The sequence below is a fragment of the Bradysia coprophila genome, unplaced genomic scaffold (genome assembly GCF_014529535.1).
Source record: "Bradysia coprophila strain Holo2 unplaced genomic scaffold, BU_Bcop_v1 contig_297, whole genome shotgun sequence".
In the NCBI taxonomy this organism is placed as follows: domain Eukaryota; kingdom Metazoa; phylum Arthropoda; class Insecta; order Diptera; family Sciaridae; genus Bradysia; species Bradysia coprophila.
This window is the reverse complement of record NW_023503555.1, coordinates 2,731,811-2,751,052: the sequence shown is the minus strand read 5'-3', so window position 1 is coordinate 2,751,052 and position 19,242 is coordinate 2,731,811. Positions and strand designations below refer to the sequence as shown.

The following is a 19,242-nucleotide window of genomic DNA, read 5'->3' as shown; positions in this document are numbered from 1 at the left end:
AATATTGTTTCACCACTGTCGCATGTGTGTCTTTGACTTATGTTTATGGTCGTTGTGAGTTATGAAGGTAACCTCACCAATATAAAGTACGAATCTGTTACTTCTGTTGAGTTAACAACATGATAAAACAAATCTTTTACTTCAATAGTTTTAACAGACTTTATGATATATAAGGCCATACATCAGTCAGTGCTCATTGGATATTTTTGTCGTCGTCGCTGTCGATAACAGATGACATAAGTTTTCGTATTATATTCGAGGTCTGTTGCACATAACAGAATCCATTTCAGAATCATCCATAACAGAATCAAAGTTAAAAATTAAAGAAACGAATGGTTTTCAAAAGTCCATTCTCAAGACGAAACCAATGTTACACAAAATTACACAAAATAAATTTTTCGGCATCTAATTATCAGGGTCAACTGAAAGTTGTAACAACTAAAAATCAGGAATATTTGTTACTTACATTAGTCCTAGGCCATACAAATCGATACAGTCCTGCAGTCCTTATTTGAAAATTAAATTCTTCTACTTCTACGTCCGTCCTTGGACCTTTCACATTTCAAATAGTGTCTCAGGTGAAATTACAATTAAAAGCAGCACACAAAAAAGACCCACAAAAAATGGACTGGAAATGTTATTTCGCCAATTTTCGTATTAGTTCACAGAAATTGCCTCAACAAACAACCGAAAACTAAGAAAAAAGAAACAACAACGACAGGCATAGTGACCTTTATTTTCGAAATTTTATTTTACAATATTTTTGATGATAATTACGAATTAACTATGATAATTTCAAATTAATTTGGAAATTAGGACACCAAAAACGTATGTCCACCATTGCGTGTGCACAGCGAACATTGGAACGAATTCATTAACCCATAGCACCCGATATGTGCACCAACAAAATCGATCACCAATAATCGAGTCACGGTAGATTAACGATTTTAATTAAATTAAAATTTAAACAAAACTATATCGACACACAACGGTGTGAGCACACATAATACGGTATGTTAAGATCATATTATACGAGGTGAGTGAGAGAATTGAGCGAAATAAAAACCAACAAATAATTTATTGTTCGAAGAGTTTCCTTATGGCATTGCATTTCAATAATAATATCCACAACGTTAACATATTAAACGTTGTAATTATCCCGAAAAAAAAGTATTTATGAATTTAATAACAATAAATTTTATCTCATATTTCTTAATATGACAAATATTTAATAATACGAAAACAAAAAAGAATTGCAATTTGCATTGTGTCTTGTTCTTGTTGTTCATTCCGTTTTTTTTTTGTCTTCTTATTATTTTCTTTCATGTAAAGCATTTTATTGTAATTTCATTTTCGTGAATATAAAACGATATTCGCGCAGAGCTTTGGTTTTTGTTTTGTGTTATTGTACGAAAGTGAATCTTAATATGCCTCATATTTCTGGAGCGTGGGAGATTGGTTAATAATGCATATGTGTAATGAATGAAATTACGATTGCTTAGTAAATTATACGTTTTATTTGTTTACCATTAAATTAATATTAGATGAACACACAAAAGAGCAAACAATCTCTGTCATTTGTTTCGTACACATAAAACTTATTTAATTTTTTTTCACGGTAGCTACATATGGATGGTCATTTTAAACAAAACAAAAATTGTGTTGCAACATATATTTGACACAGATATGAAATGTAACGTTAGAAAATGAGTTCATTCGGAATAGCATGTTATATATGATTCTTACAAGGGGTTGGTACTGTTACTCTCAAAACTCGAGCTCCATTGAAATGTCAAAAATTTACGCTTTAGTTGACTATTTGACCGCTCATTTCTTCATTTCTACTACAGTAAATGTCAGTAAAATTTAGACAAGAATTTGTTTTAGGTGTCTACAACTGATTCACTCATTCAAACACAACCGCTTATACATCATTATATACGGTTATACCACTAAGCCATGTGCATGAACCTATTTCACCCTTATAGAGATATAAGAAGACTTTCTTTTGAATGAGTTGACCAGCAGAAAAACAGCCGAAGCAAATTCATGTTTAAATTTCATTGACGTTTACTGTAGTAGAGATTAAGAAAAGTTTGTTTTAGAAATTACTAGTCAATTTGCGGTCAAATAGTCAATGTAAATTTAGTGTTGCAGTACCATCCCTTCTGTGAGCAATGAAAGTAGAGAACAGGTATGGTCGATTGGCGAATTCGTCTTAAACGCACTCACATTTTATGTCAAAATAATATGAAAATGAGTGCGTTTAAGTACGAAAATAAAATTTTTATGTCCTCCGGGCGGACAATAGACCATACCTGGTTTACACTTTCATTGTCTGTGAGACCGTAGTCGGTGATGTTCTTGTTGCAGCGATTGCGCAAAGTTTAACTGGCTTCCCTAGATTTGGCTCAGTAGTAAGATTTTACAAGAAACAACTAAGAGTGAACAGTTCCAGCCATTGAAACACGAAACCGGTCTAAATCGAAAAAGAACAAAATCGAGCCAAGAAAATCTATGGAAACCAGGCTCATTTTTGGGAAAGTATTTTCTTCGATTTTCTTGGTTTTCTCGAAAATTTATTGAAATTCACAGTTAAAACGGTACCTCGTAATTGGCCATTGAGTAGTTCATACGAAGGGGCACATATTTGTAAATTTTGTTGACAAAAGAGCTTTAAAAAGACAATCCTCTGAGGATTCGGTATGAATTTTCAAAGTTTTTATTTTTTATTTTTGAAGATTTTCTTGAGCTTTTCAAAAGATTTTTAGGACTTTCTATTAATTTTCTATGAATTTGAGGATTTTCTTAGGATTTTATATTCATACGCCTTGGTTCATACTCTAAAAAGACAATTCCGACAACATCTACCCTTGAATCACCAAATTCCTGAGGCAAAAGAGTAGGTAAATCAAAAGGTTGTACTTAAGTTAAGTTGAGTAATCTAGTTTGAATTAGATAAACATTCGATTGATGTACAAATGAAAATTCAAATTCGAGATATTTCATCTCCAATTTCCATTTCGTAAAACAATTGATTCAGTCTTCCGTCTAACATGTTACATGTAGGAAGTGTAACACAATACCATCCAGCCTACATCCGAGGAAGTTACTTACAAGATGACAATTGTTTGGAGAAAGTTTTGAGACTATCTTCAGATATTGGTATACATAATATGCCTTCTCATCCATGGTGGTGATGATTATTTAATAAGTTTCATACCAAAAAAAAAATATTTTTTAATGTTAAGCGATACACCTCTAGCACTAACCCGTAAAATGACATCTAATATTTTTTCCGCCCAATGAATGTGAGCATAAAACGTTGACTGGCGACTTTTTTTTTCTTCTCTAAAGAATACAATTTTGAATTTGAATTTGTTGCGGCTTTAATTTTCCTTTGTGGAAACGAAACGATCGATGTTATGTGTTCTCCGCTTTCATATATGTCATGAACGATTATGACTTGATCTATCCGCCTGATTTAATACAAGAAGTATGCAATAGTCACAATTAGCACTCATGTATAAAACGTTAGCGTTAAAAACCATTTTTGCTGCACTTTTCCACAAACAATCTTTTTTATGTGAGTTGTTTGAAGAGCTTTTTTTTCTGCGCCAACAAGAAAATATATTAAAATAATAAAATAACACTCCAGAGAGACACACAGACGGAATATTGCCTTTCTGCTTGCATTTTATTTTCTCGCATCCCAGTGACATTTTGGCGTTAGATTTTAAAGTTATGTCTTCAAGAAGCGTAGGATGACCATAAATATGACAAGCAAAAACATAATTGTATTTTATTTTATTATTAAAACATATTATATTGTGCCGTACACAACCATTGGATGTGGAGAAGTTCAAACCGACAAATATAAGAAAAACGTTTATGGTGACAAAACTAATTTAATTGTGTGTTATGGGTAAGCGCAATGTTGCGCGCACAAGTTATCATTTATCTGTTTAACGAAATCCTTATTGATGCCTGTTAATAAACAATTTTATGTTTGCCATTTAAAGTTATGACTTATTGAATTGGCCTTTTTTTGTCGGCATCAATGGGTTCTTATAGTTATTAGCAGTGAGCACTTCATACGGTGTTTATACATTTATTAACCAGAGCACAGTGATAGATGAAAACGTTGAAATAAATTTTTAATGTGAGCGGCATTAGGAGCTACTACAATAGGAAAGCTCTGCAATTTCAGTATTTGAATCGTCGCGCTCTATTTTCTGGTGAAATAATTTCAGTCCGGAAAATATCCATGAAACGTCACAGCAGCACGGGCGTTTTTAAGCTTTTTGAGTTTTTACACACTTTTTTTCTATCAATTCCTAGACTCTTACTTTCCGAAAAAGTGTGTATAATACCTTTTTGCAATTACACACTTTTTCATTTTTTAGAGTAAAATGTGTAATGATTACACACTCGTAGACTGAAGAGTGTATAATTATTACACATTTAACGCAGCTCCAAATTTACTCCTTACTATGTACTTGAAATCACAAATTCAGCGTCGAACGTGGCTTCGCTTTTATCTTTCGTTGCTTTTCACAAAAGGAGCACTCACACAATGCGCAAAGAATTGGAACGGCTTGTTCCACTTTTTCGTCTTCGGACGATGATGATTTCTTCGATGTATTGAGCGTCTGGATACTTCTCTACTCTTAGCTCTACCCAATTGTTCAATTTTCTCTTTATTCTTTCGAAAAGACTTGCAGTAATGTACAGAAAATATTAAAAGAGCGAAGTAAGGTTCGAGTGTCTCATTTGAAATTAAAAAATATTAATTATCAGTTAAATGGATTAAGCTCATAAAGCTTCGTTTGGAATGAAGCCTCAGTTTTTTTGGCAATAAGTCGATTTTTTACATTTTTTATTAGGCATAGTGTGTAATTTTACACACTTTTACTACGAACAAAAAAGTGTGTAAAATACACACTTTCAAAAAGTTTTTACACACAATGTGTAAAATACACGCTTAAAAAAGCCCGTGCACAGCAGTGAAGTTAGTACTGTTTGGAAGCTAAAGCTCGAATGTAATAGATTTTTGGTACGATTCCATTACATTTCTAGCATATTTCGTCAGCGCTATATATTTTATGAATCAACTTCATTGCTACGACATTTCATCAGTGATCATAACAGTATGTTCAATGTTTATAGCTTACAGTTTTGAGTGTAATTTGCCGTTATATTCATTTAACCAGTATGTAATTGATGGTTAGATTTTAAACTTTAAGCTTCCTCCTTATTATGTTCTAAAAACTTTGGAAAGCGATGCGAACTTTAAGTGACGAACCACTAAATCAGCTGTTATCGACAATGACAACAAAAATATGATTCAACCTGCCTGGTCTTATACAGGAATATTTTACAATTTAACAAATGAAGTAAAAGATTTTTAAAAAATATGATCAGATGTGTGAAAGTTTTACCTAACCTTGAGACGTTTGTCAAAAATGACATGACAATTCTAGGAATTTGACTTCACCATTCGTTTTGGTTTTAAGCTCGACAACGTTTTGCAATCATAAAAGCCATCGTTGTGGGGTAGTGAAATACATTGAGAAAACTTTTAATTTCTCTTCTCTAAACGCTATTTCCCAAATCAAATCTACTTGAAAAGCGTTTTCAATTGATTTTTTCCGATGGTCTTGTGACAAGTATTTATAGAAATACTTCACGACTAATGTGCCCAACGATCATAAATTACTACTAGATGGAATTGACTTTGACGTCGTCTCAACACCTGATAAAAAGATGAATCAATGCCGCCATTTGATTCCAATTTATCGATTAGAATTACTGGGATCTTTCCAGCTATTAAATTAATAAAGTTGCTACAGGCAAAAAACAACAATCAATTTAATCGAAAAGTGAAATAAATATCGGGAGATGAAAAAAAAAACGTAAATTTATTAAAAATAATAATTTCAAAGTCTATAAAAGGCTTGGCAATCGGCCAGTATTATCTAATGCTGTCCAATTTTTGTTGAAGTAATTATTAAAAATGTTTTATTACTCAACGAAGATCATTTTTTTACATTTCTTTTTTTTCGGTCATTGCAAACTGCTTCAAATATTTTTTTTTAAAACTTCTCTAAATCACCTCACAAAAAGCGACATATCTTCTGTGATGATGATACATTGTTGTATGTTGGAAACACATAAACACGCGGCATAAAATGAATCTGTGTTTTTTTCTCGGTACCATACAACATTTATGTGTATAATATCGGCTAAAACAATCAATTTAATGTGTGTAATTAATCATTATTTATATTTGAATAGTTGGTGATTAATGTAATGGGATATTGATCAGATTATATTATTAAAATTGGATTTTTTAACTTCAATCATACAGAAGTTGAAGATGCTATTATTTCATTTGTTACGTCGTATTTTGCATGATGGAAAGACGAAGAAAAAAATGATGAATCAATGTCGTTGTAATGTCGAAGAACATATTATTGTCGATCATTACCACGTAATATTGACTCAAATGTCTGACCATTTGAATTTGAATTTGATATCATCTGTTATCGACAGCGACGACAAAAAACAAACGATAAACTTTAGCGTCGTCTTATCTAGCAAAATGATGTTGAAAGAATTGAAGTAAAAGATTTTATTCAAATCTATCGAAAATCAAATTAAGTAATAGATTCTCTTAAACTCAAACTAAAATCTAACATAACCGTTGAAACTTCATTAATTTTACTTTCTCGTCAAGTTGAATACTTGTAGAGTCTACAATGTAGACAATTCAATAACCATAATTGTCCCAGCGACATTTCACTGTGTATGTTGAGAGACCTATAAATGCTGATTCTCATTAGTCAATATATGAAGTTTAGCTTTGTTGGTGCTTTTGACATAGGTCCTAAACAAATTTATTAGTTCAGAAAGAATGAAGTTGCAATTCCGCCAATATTTGAGAATGTACTTTTTACTTCACAAGGCCGTTAAATACACACTCTCATAATCTTTTAATAAATGGGTAATCATCTGCTATCGATAACAAATACAAAAGTAAGCGATGGTTTCTTTAGTGTTTACTTATATGACAGAATGCATGTTAAAACTCCGACACATTATGACATAACAAACGAAGTAACAGATTTATTGATTACACAGCAGTAAGCCATTTCCGCATGTAAAATGTAAAAGTAAAAGTTTAGTAGATAATCCGAGATCTCGATAATTTTTGGTTAAATCGTGTTTCTAGTAGCTTAAGAACCTCCGTAACACTTGTCTTCAGTTCAATTTCAATTATTCTGAATTTTAAAATCCTTAGCGTCTTAGTAAATTAACAAACAAATTTAACTTAAATTTAAACTTAAAATTTGAATAACAAAAATCAATGTAATCAAGCCTATGTTATCTAGTTAACAACAAGACTCAGATTCAAATAGAAAATCTTGTGTCACTAAAAATCTCGATTCAATACGTCCTCCCAGTCAGAAAGATCGAGTGCATATTGTTAATGTATTCACCATTCCGGAGGCAGATGATTTTGTAAGTCTAATGAGTTGACTTAATGTTTTATTTTGATTTTGAAATATTTACAAGTTCTTGAATGTTCCCTTGCAGAAAATATTTTTAGAACCTGTTTTGATTGAAGAAAAAGTAAAAGTTCTGTGACTGTTATGGGATATGAGTCGACTTTGATTGTTGAATTCGATTCGTCACAATCGACCTTTGAGAGGATTATGCGTTTTTGATTATATCGATTCTTTAAGAAAACATGCAGAAGGTTTGATAATATTTCAAATTAACGCCTTTTACTAATGTACCGTTTAAATTGTTTCTCCTTTTTTGAAGTAATTGCATTAAATGCACTCATTCAGTAACTTAGTCTTTGAAGTACTAGATTTGTCTTTTTCTTAGAACAATACAATGAGGTCATAATGCATACATCTGATTTTAAATGCTACGAAAGACACATTTAAGATTTAGGATTAAAGAAACCAAAAAAGGAATTGAATCATATAAGTGTTTCCAAGATCAATAATTTTTTAAGAAATTCCAGAAAATTGATTTTTCATTCCCTCCATAGAATAAAACTATTTTCCACTTACCAATCAGCAGCGTTGTATTAATCCATTGAAAGTAAAATCCTTGATAACGGTAAACGTATTTGGCTGTGAGTGTCTTTTGTTTCCGTAAAATATGCAATCACTTTTCACCTCTTACGTTCGCACTTTGGATGATATCAAATTGGTGATAAAAAGAAATGTTTGCGGACAGTATTGATATATCCCAGCGAAAGAATGTCTGATTAATCACACGTCATGAATATCACAACAAGTTATTTTACTGTATGTATAACGACAATGTAACAGCAAAGTGTCCAATGTTTTATCTTTCAACTTTTTTTTCTGCGTTTTTTTTATATTTTAATATAAATGTTTGCAATTAATATGTGTAGAAAATGCCATTAATATTTGAGCACAATGAAATACACACTGCTCGATTCTCTTATTATTATTTTTTTCATGTACATTTAAACATCATATCATAATAGCCTTTTATAACATCACACAGAAGATCTATATATTATGGAAACAATTTTTATTTTTTTTATATTTAATTCAAAAGGTCAGGCCACAAAACAAAACATACAACAAACATTATCATATGCATTAAGTTATATATAGAGAAAACCTTTAATACGAAAAATTGTTTGTGATGCGAGATATATAATTTCCAAGATGTTTTAATTACAAGTGGTGACCTTGTTTCACTTTATATATAATTCATATAAATGTTGCATATATATCTGTATCAACAATATTATCCGTAACAACCCGTTAAAGCACTCATCTGATCGAAATAACCAGAAATTTCACATTTAATGGATAAAAAGAATTAAAAAAAAATATATTTTTTTTCTCTTTTATTGAATTTAAATTATTCAGGAGCGCATCATCAACCAGCCGAATATAATAAAGCAGTTCAGTTTTATCGGTATGGATATTAAAATCTGTTTTTTTGTTTCAAAAACTTTTTTTTTATTAAAAGTTCATTCGTTCCATAAATCCAAGGTTTATCGGATACGGATTTTTATTAGAGTCCGAAATTTCTTAATTCAATTTCGAATTGGAATATTAAATTCAATTTTTTTCCGTGCGGTCATAAAACCAAAACCGACCGATTTACATTTATCAGTTAGCCACTTAATGTTTTACATTAATTGGCAAATATTTTAACTGCTCGTTTAATTCGGGTGTCGGTCGCTAACAATTTAATAAGCTAAACCGTTTAAAATGGCATATCTCGTTGAATGTCAATGGAATTAAGTTAAGAATGAAAATTCTTTTATTTTTTAATTGATCAACTTGAAATGTTTGTCATTTCATACGGAGTAAAGTTCTACCGGAATTGTATTCGGTTTTGATTATAGTTTTTTTTCTCTCGGCACATAGATCACTTGAAATTCTAAAGGTTTTTCTGGTGTATGTTTTTCCAAGTTTTATAATGTCACAATTTCCATTAAATTATCGAGAGAAAGAAAAACGTTCGTCGTCTAAATCTTTCGTTTCTTTCTTCTTCAAATTTTTTTATTTGTTTGGTCTATATCACTCAATATTAATCCACATTTGCCATGTAATGTACCGTTGATTTTTATTCAAATTAGGCTCGATAAACTGCACAATCTCAATTCAATAATTTCGAGAATAATTTGTTGTTTTTTGTCGTTCGGCACAGTAATTGTGTGATTTTATTTAAATTTTAATTTCACCAAAAAAAAGTGTTTATACCACACGTAGAAACGAACATGAATTTTAAAAGCTCTTCCTTTAACACACGAAAACTGAATATAAACGTAAAACGAGAGCACATCTATTCCGTTCAACAACAATAATAATAATAAACACACATTTGATCGGTGCACAAAACAAGAGTTATTGTTTTATGGTACTTCAAGTACCGAGTACTGAAAACCACTGAAACTGTATTAAACTTTAGCATGCTTTAGTTGCGGGCAGTATGAAACTCGACCAAAGTGTGTATATAGCGATATTATATGTAATATTCATTGTGTAGACGAGCAAAATATATACGTATAGATTGTATACAATGGAAGGTATGGTTACTCATAGTAAGTGAAATATACAATTTTAATGTAACCGATTGAGATGTATAAAGACGAAGCGATATACACAACGACGAAAAATATAGAAGAAAAAAAAACTTAAATTTAACTCTCATTGCGCTTTATAAGCTGAAAGAGAAAAACCAGAGCAATAATCTCTTCTCTTTTGCATTCTATATATTGGCGCGAAGTTTAACGTAATTGTTGAATATCGAAAACGAAAATAAAAACCGATTTTAATATCAAAAAAACCTATTTGAAGATATAAATGCGAGTACACTCGATGGTGTGGTGGTACAAAATGTTGTGGATGTTGAATGTGTACATAGTGTGTTGTACGAAAACATGAAAAAAATGAGTAAAATGAGTAATGTGCGGATGAATGAACAGAAAATATTTTCAGCGCATGAGCCTACGGTTAGTGTTATACAATTTTACTATATAGGAACAAGAATTGTTTACTATTTGGTAATGTGTTAGCTATCTTTCATTGTAGAATATGTAAATGAGGTGGGTGGAATGGTAATTTTATTGAGAAGAAAAAAACGAAGAGAAGAAATCAAATGGTATGTTGTGTACACGACGTTTCTGATCCTAGAGAAATCATTGCAATTGATTGAAAAATTGGTGCAACATTTTCTTGATTTCAAATAAATTTGTTACTGTAACATTGTATCGAAGATGGAGAAAGTGTAAATCTACTTTGCTGTCGGGGTGAGTTTCTATAATTTAAATAAAATTAATGGTCTGATAGACTCACTTCGACCAGATTTTATATTTTGTAAAATTAAATTTTTAAATGCAGAAACGGTGAACTCTAGTGAATTTTAAGAAAAATGAAATTTAATTTACTTGGCTCGAACAGACTAACGATGATTTGTGATTTAATTTAGTTTTCTTATAATTCGCCATAATGTGACATGTCCCGTTTCTGCATTTAACTATTAAAATATACTTAACGATCATTTCATTGTCTAGTAAGAAGTAAGCGTTAAGACTGACCATTTATACTTCAACTATTACTTCCTACATGGAAAAGATGTATTTGCTTTGAATAACTTCATATTTAGGTGTCAAACATACCTCGTGGAAGAAGACATTTGTTTTGGAAAATGTCATTATTATATGTTGTTGACGAAGACTTCGTTTCAACTAAACTAAAAACGGAAATTGATGCGCAACAAAATCTATTACTTCATTTTGTAAGGTATCCATACAAAATCTATAACTTCAATATTTTGAACATTTCGCTGTATTAAGAGGACATCAGTTAGGGCTCCTCTCTTATTCTTAATGTTATTGTCGATAGCAGATGATATTCCATTTCTGAAAGGTAGTTCTTTGTAGTACTCCTATATTTAAACTAATCGCTTACAGAGTCTCTTCATCCAATATTCGAGAGAACTGTCCATTTCTGGTCTTATACAATCGAATCGTTAGATCATGCATCTGTTGAGTCTCGTTAGATAAAATTTGTATCGTTTCTCACTCGAACGAATTTACATATTATATGGGGAGCTATGAATTTCTAAGTTACAAAAAAAACCATCATTTACAGACCTACATTCAACTACATCTACGTGATGTAAAACCATTAACATGTTATGGATATACTGTAGCATTATGTACATTAAAACCAAAGCAGCAAAAGTCCCAAAGTCAAATATAACAAGCAAAACACACACTCCATACGAAAGGAAAATTTTTCAGTTAAATTAAACAGATAAATTTTCATACTCACATTCGATACATAAAATTAAATGCGCGTTGCAAACCTTCAAGTCAAGGAATTTAAAAGTAATTAATTTGATCGCAATCCAAGCTCGGGTGTGGTAGGAGAAGATTTATAAAACGAAGCCTTTCACCATTAAAAACCGTACGTACTATTTCAGATATATAGAGCAATAATATTGTATGATATATCTGCATGAAATGAACAATGTACATAGATCGATATGTGTATATGTACAGCACACCAGTCCACATGGCATGTAAGTAATGCTCGCGCGATCATATTCACTCATACGATTAAGCAGCTTTTTTTTCGATCATATAATTTGAACCACTGGTTCTGTGTTGTCGGACTTAGCTGTTTATTAGTGATGAAATATTAGTTAGCTGAAGTTAACAATGAATCGATTTGAAGTCATTTTACACAACCATTTACCTATGCGAAATTATATTTGAATTAAATGAAATATTTTTTTTTCTTACTTTTGCTTCAACAAAGAACGGTTTTGTAATTGATATCAATTGATGTGGGGCTTCCAATTCCAATTCTAGATCGGTAGAAAATTGTATTGGCAATAAATCATTACAACATTTTGAGTAATGTACAATTATGCTGATATGTGGAAAATGATGTAAATAGAAGGATTGTTTGGAGCACCACAACGATACTTAACGATACTTAAGACAATTTTTATTCACTTTCTATTCGACACGCTTTTTACTAATTTTACGAATTTCATTTGAAATCACAGACAGATAATCATAGAACATCCTTTTGCACTCACAAAAAAATACTCAGAAAATTCACACAAAAAAATCGCGTAAATTTTAAGAAATTCCTCTGGAAATCAAAGAAAAACGTTAAAAATCAAAAGAAAATTCTTGAACATCAAAGCAAGAGTCTCTGGGGGTTTAATTTACGAAAATTCTTTTGTATACTCTCTCAAACCACACTATTATCTTACTCTCGTCATATGCTATTTATCATCATTCATCACTATCATATCTTTTACTTCACTTGATTTAAGGAGCTGATGAAAATCTACTACTTACTTTGCTTGAACAATTAATTTGCTATAATTGCCCATTTATCTACAGATCATTATTTATCATTCTCACAGTAGTCGTTAACAGATGACATGATTTCCAACATGCTATTTGGATTATCAAATGGCACCAGCTATTTTTCCTAGTTTCTTAAGTTTTCCTGGATTTTCTCATATTTTCCTTAATTAAAAAAAATGGAAAAATTTCGAAAAATGTGTGACAGGTCGGAAAATACGCGAAAATTCTGGAAAATATGGGGAAAAGTTCACCCAAAAACAGTCCCGGACACACAAGTTAACAATTAGTATTGATTCAACTATAGTCATCGTCATCGCTCACTTTTGTTGTAGCTGTCCGTAACATTTTAACCGCGCCGAATTTTAACCGATGTTAATGATGCTGATTACGGAACCTTCTTATGTCGCACTTCTCTTTCAGTTGCTTGGTGCAACCTTAAACATGCAAACATTTCACGTATATGCAAAGGAAATTATAAATTGAAGAAAATCGATGATGACATTTGATTTGCAGTATTCTTTGTGCGATTTACATGACTACATCGCCAGTCGAATGAAATGTAATTTGTTTTTGTCTTGTGAAAAAAGGGAGGTTGTTCCATCGATCGGATTTAATTTGATTTGATTTGATGGACTTGTACCTCCAAGATTCTTAACAGCACAACGAAAAGAAAGATTTTTTTTTATTGAATACCGTTTCAGGCTCACTCTTTAAGGTAATTTCTTGGTCATTACAAAATGTCGCGTTATCTCTTTTGTTATAATTGTTGGAGATCATCCTAATTTTGATCTGTAGCCCGTTATGAACAGCAGAAAGATAACCTTGAAGAATCAAAAAAATCAATGAAAAACGTTAGTCTTCGATATTCATAGGCCGACAATTGTGGGGTAATTTGGCTAATTTGTGTTACTTCAGGTAATTCTAAACATTTTCGCAACTTTGATAATAAAAAAGATTTCGTGTGTTTCAACATCCGTTTGCTATTTAAGACATACTCACCCAGAGTATACCACATATTTTTGTAGTAGCTTTCGATAACAGATGTGACAATTTTTTTTTCCGATTTAACAAAAAACACTTTCAGCTTCAGAAAATTGTATTTTTAACCGTGTATTGTTTTAATGTACCGTACGTACAATGCGGAGTACGTTGTACGTATCTGCCTGGGTTAAAATTCAAAGATAAGCGAAATAGGCCGAATGGATGCGAAATGGGCTGAATGGCAGCGAAATAGACCAAATGGATGCGAAAAAGGCCGAAAGGATACGAAAAAGGCCGAATGTATGCGAAATAAATAGTCGAAAATGCCATTTTCAGCGATTTTCAAAGTTTCAAGGCTTTATCTATAGAAGAATCAATTCATCTATGCGCAATATCGTCGTTCTGGTTTAACTAACCATTAGTCAAAAATCGTTCTGGTAAGTTCTCAGCGGGTTTTAATTGTTATCATCCTAACGCATGCTAAATAAAAGGTATTTTTAGCGAGTGAGAAGTTTCCAACACGAGCCGGAGGCGAGTTCTGGAATCGAATTCGCTACAAAATCTTTCTAGCATAAGTTAGGAACGAACGAGACGAAGTCGCGACATTTCAACACTAGTTAGGAAAGAATATTAAGCTCATTTCGGTATTTCGCTCGAGAAAATGCAATACAAAAAAGGAAATGTTTAGTGAAAAAATAGAGCTTGACAATGTTGTCAAAAACTTTGACCAGTCGTCACCCCTCGACTTTCAAACCAGGGCCAAGACCAGAGCATATTCTCAGGATTTTTGTTCGATTATTCTGGGAAATTTTTCAAAATTTTCGAGAATTTCAGGATTTCAAATAGTTTGATTGATATATCGAGAATTTTATGAATTTCTCTAATTTTTATAAATTTTGAGAATTATCAAGAATCATTTTCACGAAAATAGGCACTGCTTTACTCTATTTGCTTTACTCGTTTCTGGTTAGTTGTACTCTAGCGACTTTGCAACATCAGTATTTCTCACTTAATCGATACGTTTCTTCTTCGACGCAAAATTAACTTCTCAGTTTCTTGCCGACAAAACTGTTCTTGTGAAATATGTAAATAAATTTCCAATTTTTTCGCAAAACTACTTACGAATCGAATACGAATCAGAATATATCTATGCACATCGAACATGGAAATATTAAACCACATCCAATAATTTGATGTTTATGTTTTGTTTTTTCCAATATTAAGACATGATTTTTGATCGATCTATGCGCTCGATTACATAAAACCTAAAGAATTTCTATTTTATTTATTCCAATAATTTTTCATATTGAGAGATATGTTTCATGGCGATTCTTCAATCTATATTCGATGGAGATTTTTTTTCTACTTCTTCTTATATTTGTATTTATCTCTCTATTGCAAAACGATATAAACCTGAAATAATAAAATAGAAAATAATTGCACAGAAAACCACAAAATCTCAATCACTAAAAATAATTTATAGCCCTGAAAAAATAATTACAAAACGTAGATAATCATTGCACCACTTTTTTATCGTTGTTTTGTGCTACAGAGCAGATGGAAAATGTTAGTATATGTGTAGTAATGCAATTCAATAATGTACGTACGTACAGCGATATTATATGTTAACGTAGTATTAACTATTGGTCATCAGTTACCTATTGCATGTTGCGAAAATTAAAATTTATGGCTTAAATATGACGTGATAATATTGGCTAACGATAGGGGGTAAAAAAGCAATGAGCGCCTTTAGAGCATTTCTCTAAAAATAAAATCAACAAAACCGAATCGTCTGACAGGACAAACCAATCTGGGAAATGAATTCATATATTGGTTTGCAGTTGCAGTTTGGTATTTCGTTCTAAGCATCTCGTTATATGATCGATGTTGTTTGGCTTGTCTAGGTAAACCACATTTTCACAACAGAAGCACATCTTTAATTGGAATTTCATATTTACAACAACATTCTTCGAGTAAATTAAATTTTCAGTTTCAGTTGTAATTACTTCTAATGAGAAAATTACTGCCGTACTTTGTGTAGAAAAGTTTGTGGGATAGTAAAAAAAATTATTTCCTTTCAGGAACGGCATGTAAAATCATCAAATCTCGTACTTCGTTTCTTTAATCTGTTCAGGTCGGCTTTAATTTGTTATCGAAAACATTGTCAAGAATAAAAGACAAGCTCTGACTAATGAAGTTATAGATTTTAAATCAATCTTTTGAAAATACAAATCGCCTGGAATGTGCTACCAAATCTCTTCCTTCATTAGTTTTGGCAGTGCAAACTTTGGTCGGTGCGTATTGGTAATGGCTGAAAGTGAGCCTGGAGTTTTTGCAGAAACAACAATTAGTGACAAATCTCTCTGTTTGAGAAAAGAAAAGAACGTTGAAATTTAAGCTCACCTTAAACGTTGATGAGTTCAGTGTAAGAGCTCTGGGCTGAGACTACGGTTTTCGAACATTTGAGATTTGTTTCCATCTGGGGATGTATATTGTAAATCTAGAAAAGTAAGGCAAAGTGGAGGTCTAAAAATCAGCGAAAAGGAGAGGATGGGATTTATTCACGACACCTTTTGAATAAGTGGAATAATAATTTTAAGTAGATAAGGTCATAAAGTCGCACTCGTTTATCCAACAACGTTCCATAAAGCCTAATACTATTTTGCCTAAACCACCAAAGCTCTGTCACACCTTTCATACCACCGTGGCTACAATAAAGTATGCACCAACACTCAAGGCATCATTACTTTTATACAATTGCCATCCGACGCCTAATTTAGCATAAAACATGAATGCATGCAGCTTGTCGCTCTGTTCCAACGCTCCTACAAAGCCCATGTCGATCCATATTTTAGATGCTGATTATTTAGTTTTGTCTACGTCACTTCAAGTCTAGCCGATCGTTGAACAATACTTATCGTCAGGGCTGGCCTGGCTCGAAAAAGCCTGTCGGAGGCTACTTATAATCCATGTATGAAAAGGACAAAAATTTTAAATTTTCACTCAAAAATCCAAAATTCGGGAATCGTTCTAATTCGCAGTATTACAGATATTTCAGTGTTTCTGCTAGTTTTTCATTTATTTTATTGTTAAATTAACATAACTTTTGAACATCAACTTAAATAACAAACAGGAAGCGTTTGTGCATCATCAAATCTGTTACTTCTTGTTGCTTAAGATTTTGTCAAATGTTTGATACCAAGTCTTCTACTTCATTGTTTTAACTTAAATTTTGCTATAAATTCTCTCTTTAGCTATAATTTTTTGTCGTTGTGGTCGCTGACAGATGACTATATACATTTTGGGTTAAATGTGATGAGCTTGCAATCTTTCTCAAATTCATTATCTTTAGTTGTTTTCTACTGACTATAAGCGTTAAGGTCTATCCCGATTAAAAATAAAACGTCAAAGATGTCTCAAGGAACACCCCTGTTTTAAACAACATTATATGGAGCAGCATCACTCGTCAATGCGAAATATTCTCCTAACGGGAAACTTGCGTTAAATCTAAATCCCATAGTGGAATGTGGCAATTGTCTTACATCCGGTGTGTACTTCCTCGATTTACAATGGACACTGAAGTAATCATTAATTTGATTAACCGGCACCAAACTGAAATCCACTTTAAATGCGTTGGCATAAATAACTGGGCATAGTCCATGACTGAGATGTGGTCGCGACGTTGATCCTGGTTGGCTCTGTCCACATTTTCCCATATTTATGTTAATAGGACAATATCTAGCGGCTGTTCCTTTATCGCTTGAAGTGTGAACACATTGAACAAACAACGCTGAATCCCGTGCATGTAATGCTGGCCCGAAATATTCCGGGAACAGAGGTCCGGCTGGATCACAGCAATCAATGCGTCCCACTTTCCGAGGACCAAATTGGTAAGCACCTTCAAACACTAAATGAGAACCAAAGCTAAATCCGAATAGAAAGAAATTGACTGGATCGAAGCCCAGTCGATTCAATTGGAGTAGCTTCTTCGTTAGTACTTCAGTAATCGGTTTGAAATGGCTATAAAGTGAAAGGTACGATCCGTGGCTGTAATACCTGAAGCGAACATTCACATATGTAACCTCAACGATTTTGGTTGTTCCCATCAATTACCTACTCATAATCCATGATAAATACGCATCCACCTCTAACGGACGAGAAATTGGAGATCATATTTCGAGCCCATATCGACCGTAAGGACTCCTCCCTCCATCCATGAGTAATTATAGTAACATTGTCGGTGATAATGCAATGTTGCAGCAATGTCAGGTCATTGTCCAATGAAGATGTAAAACTACGTCCGGTTGCATCGTAGCCATGAAAAATGATATTTTGCTGATACAAATTCCGATTCGAACGTAAATGCACTGTCGTCACTAACATGAAACCGAGTAAAACAAACTGAACAAACTGATCCTTCATTATTAATACGTATAGATTAACTGGCAGTTTTGTCAACACTTTGAGCGTTTAAATAATTTTTGTTTAAAAAAAAGTTGCAACATGCAAAACGAAGTAAACTATTTAACGGTCGTAATTATATTAAAAAAGACTTCGTTACATCAAAGTCGTTATCACTCGGAAATAATCGCAGCTGAAGAGAAATATTTGCTTTTAGGTAAATAACGACTTCTCACAACCTTATAATTGCATGCATGGGTTTCGTTCCGATCACAATGTTTTTTTAGTCCAAGATCATATATGCCTCACCGCATTGTGAGCAGCTAAATCTAACCAATCCACCACTTCCGTTGTTGCATTCGATAGTTTAAAGCTGTGTGTGCTTTAGCAACGTAATAATGTATATGTTGTGGGAGTGATGTAATTTTGAATGACTTCTTTCTATCATTTTTACACTGATTTCAACCAATAATTTATCGCAAAAATAATGATTGAACTGTAGGATCAATTATCGATTTTTACTCTTTTTGCCATTAAGAAAATAACAATTGCCACGAAAATTACGACTGCTCGACATGTAAGACTTCACGAGAACTACGACTTCACAAGAGCTAAGACTACTCGAAAGCTACGTCAACTCGAAAGCTTTGACTTCTCGAGAGCTGCGACTTCTTGGAAGCTATGAATTTTTGAAAGCTACCACTACTCGAGAGCTACAATTTCTCCAATTCTACTACTTATCCAGTGCACCAGACTTCTCACAAGGTTCGACTTCTCGAGAGCTACACGACTTCTCAAGATCTACAATTTCTCGAGATCTTCAATTTATGGAGAGCTTCGTTTTGTCGAGTGCTACGATTTCTCGAAGGTTGTCAATCCTCGGAAGGAACAAGTCAAGTTTAGAGTTACAAATCTGCAGTCACAGATATAAAGTTAGAGACGCTCTACAGCTATAAATA

General features: G+C 32.5%; 2 protein-coding genes across 2 annotated transcripts in view; both read right to left on the bottom strand.

The window, feature by feature from the left end:
- The window catches only part of LOC119078858 (bromodomain-containing protein DDB_G0280777), a 73,994-nt gene extending 64,053 nt beyond the window's left edge, over positions 1-9,941 (bottom strand). The window contains exon 1 of the mRNA XM_037186570.1: positions 8,088-9,941. The gene's annotated coding sequence lies outside the window, so the exon portion shown is untranslated. The remainder of the gene's footprint in view (positions 1-8,087) is intronic.
- Positions 9,942-16,968: 7,027 nt separating this feature from the next.
- LOC119078613 (phospholipase A1 member A-like) lies at positions 16,969-18,304 on the bottom strand. The gene is made up of 2 exons (XM_037186208.1): positions 18,000-18,304; positions 16,969-17,938 (listed from the first exon to the last, which is right to left on the bottom strand). Exons 1-2 carry the CDS (start codon positions 18,302-18,304, stop codon positions 17,317-17,319), a joined length of 927 nt encoding a protein of 308 aa, XP_037042103.1. The 3' UTR covers positions 16,969-17,316.
- Positions 18,305-19,242: the final 938 nt, after the last annotated feature.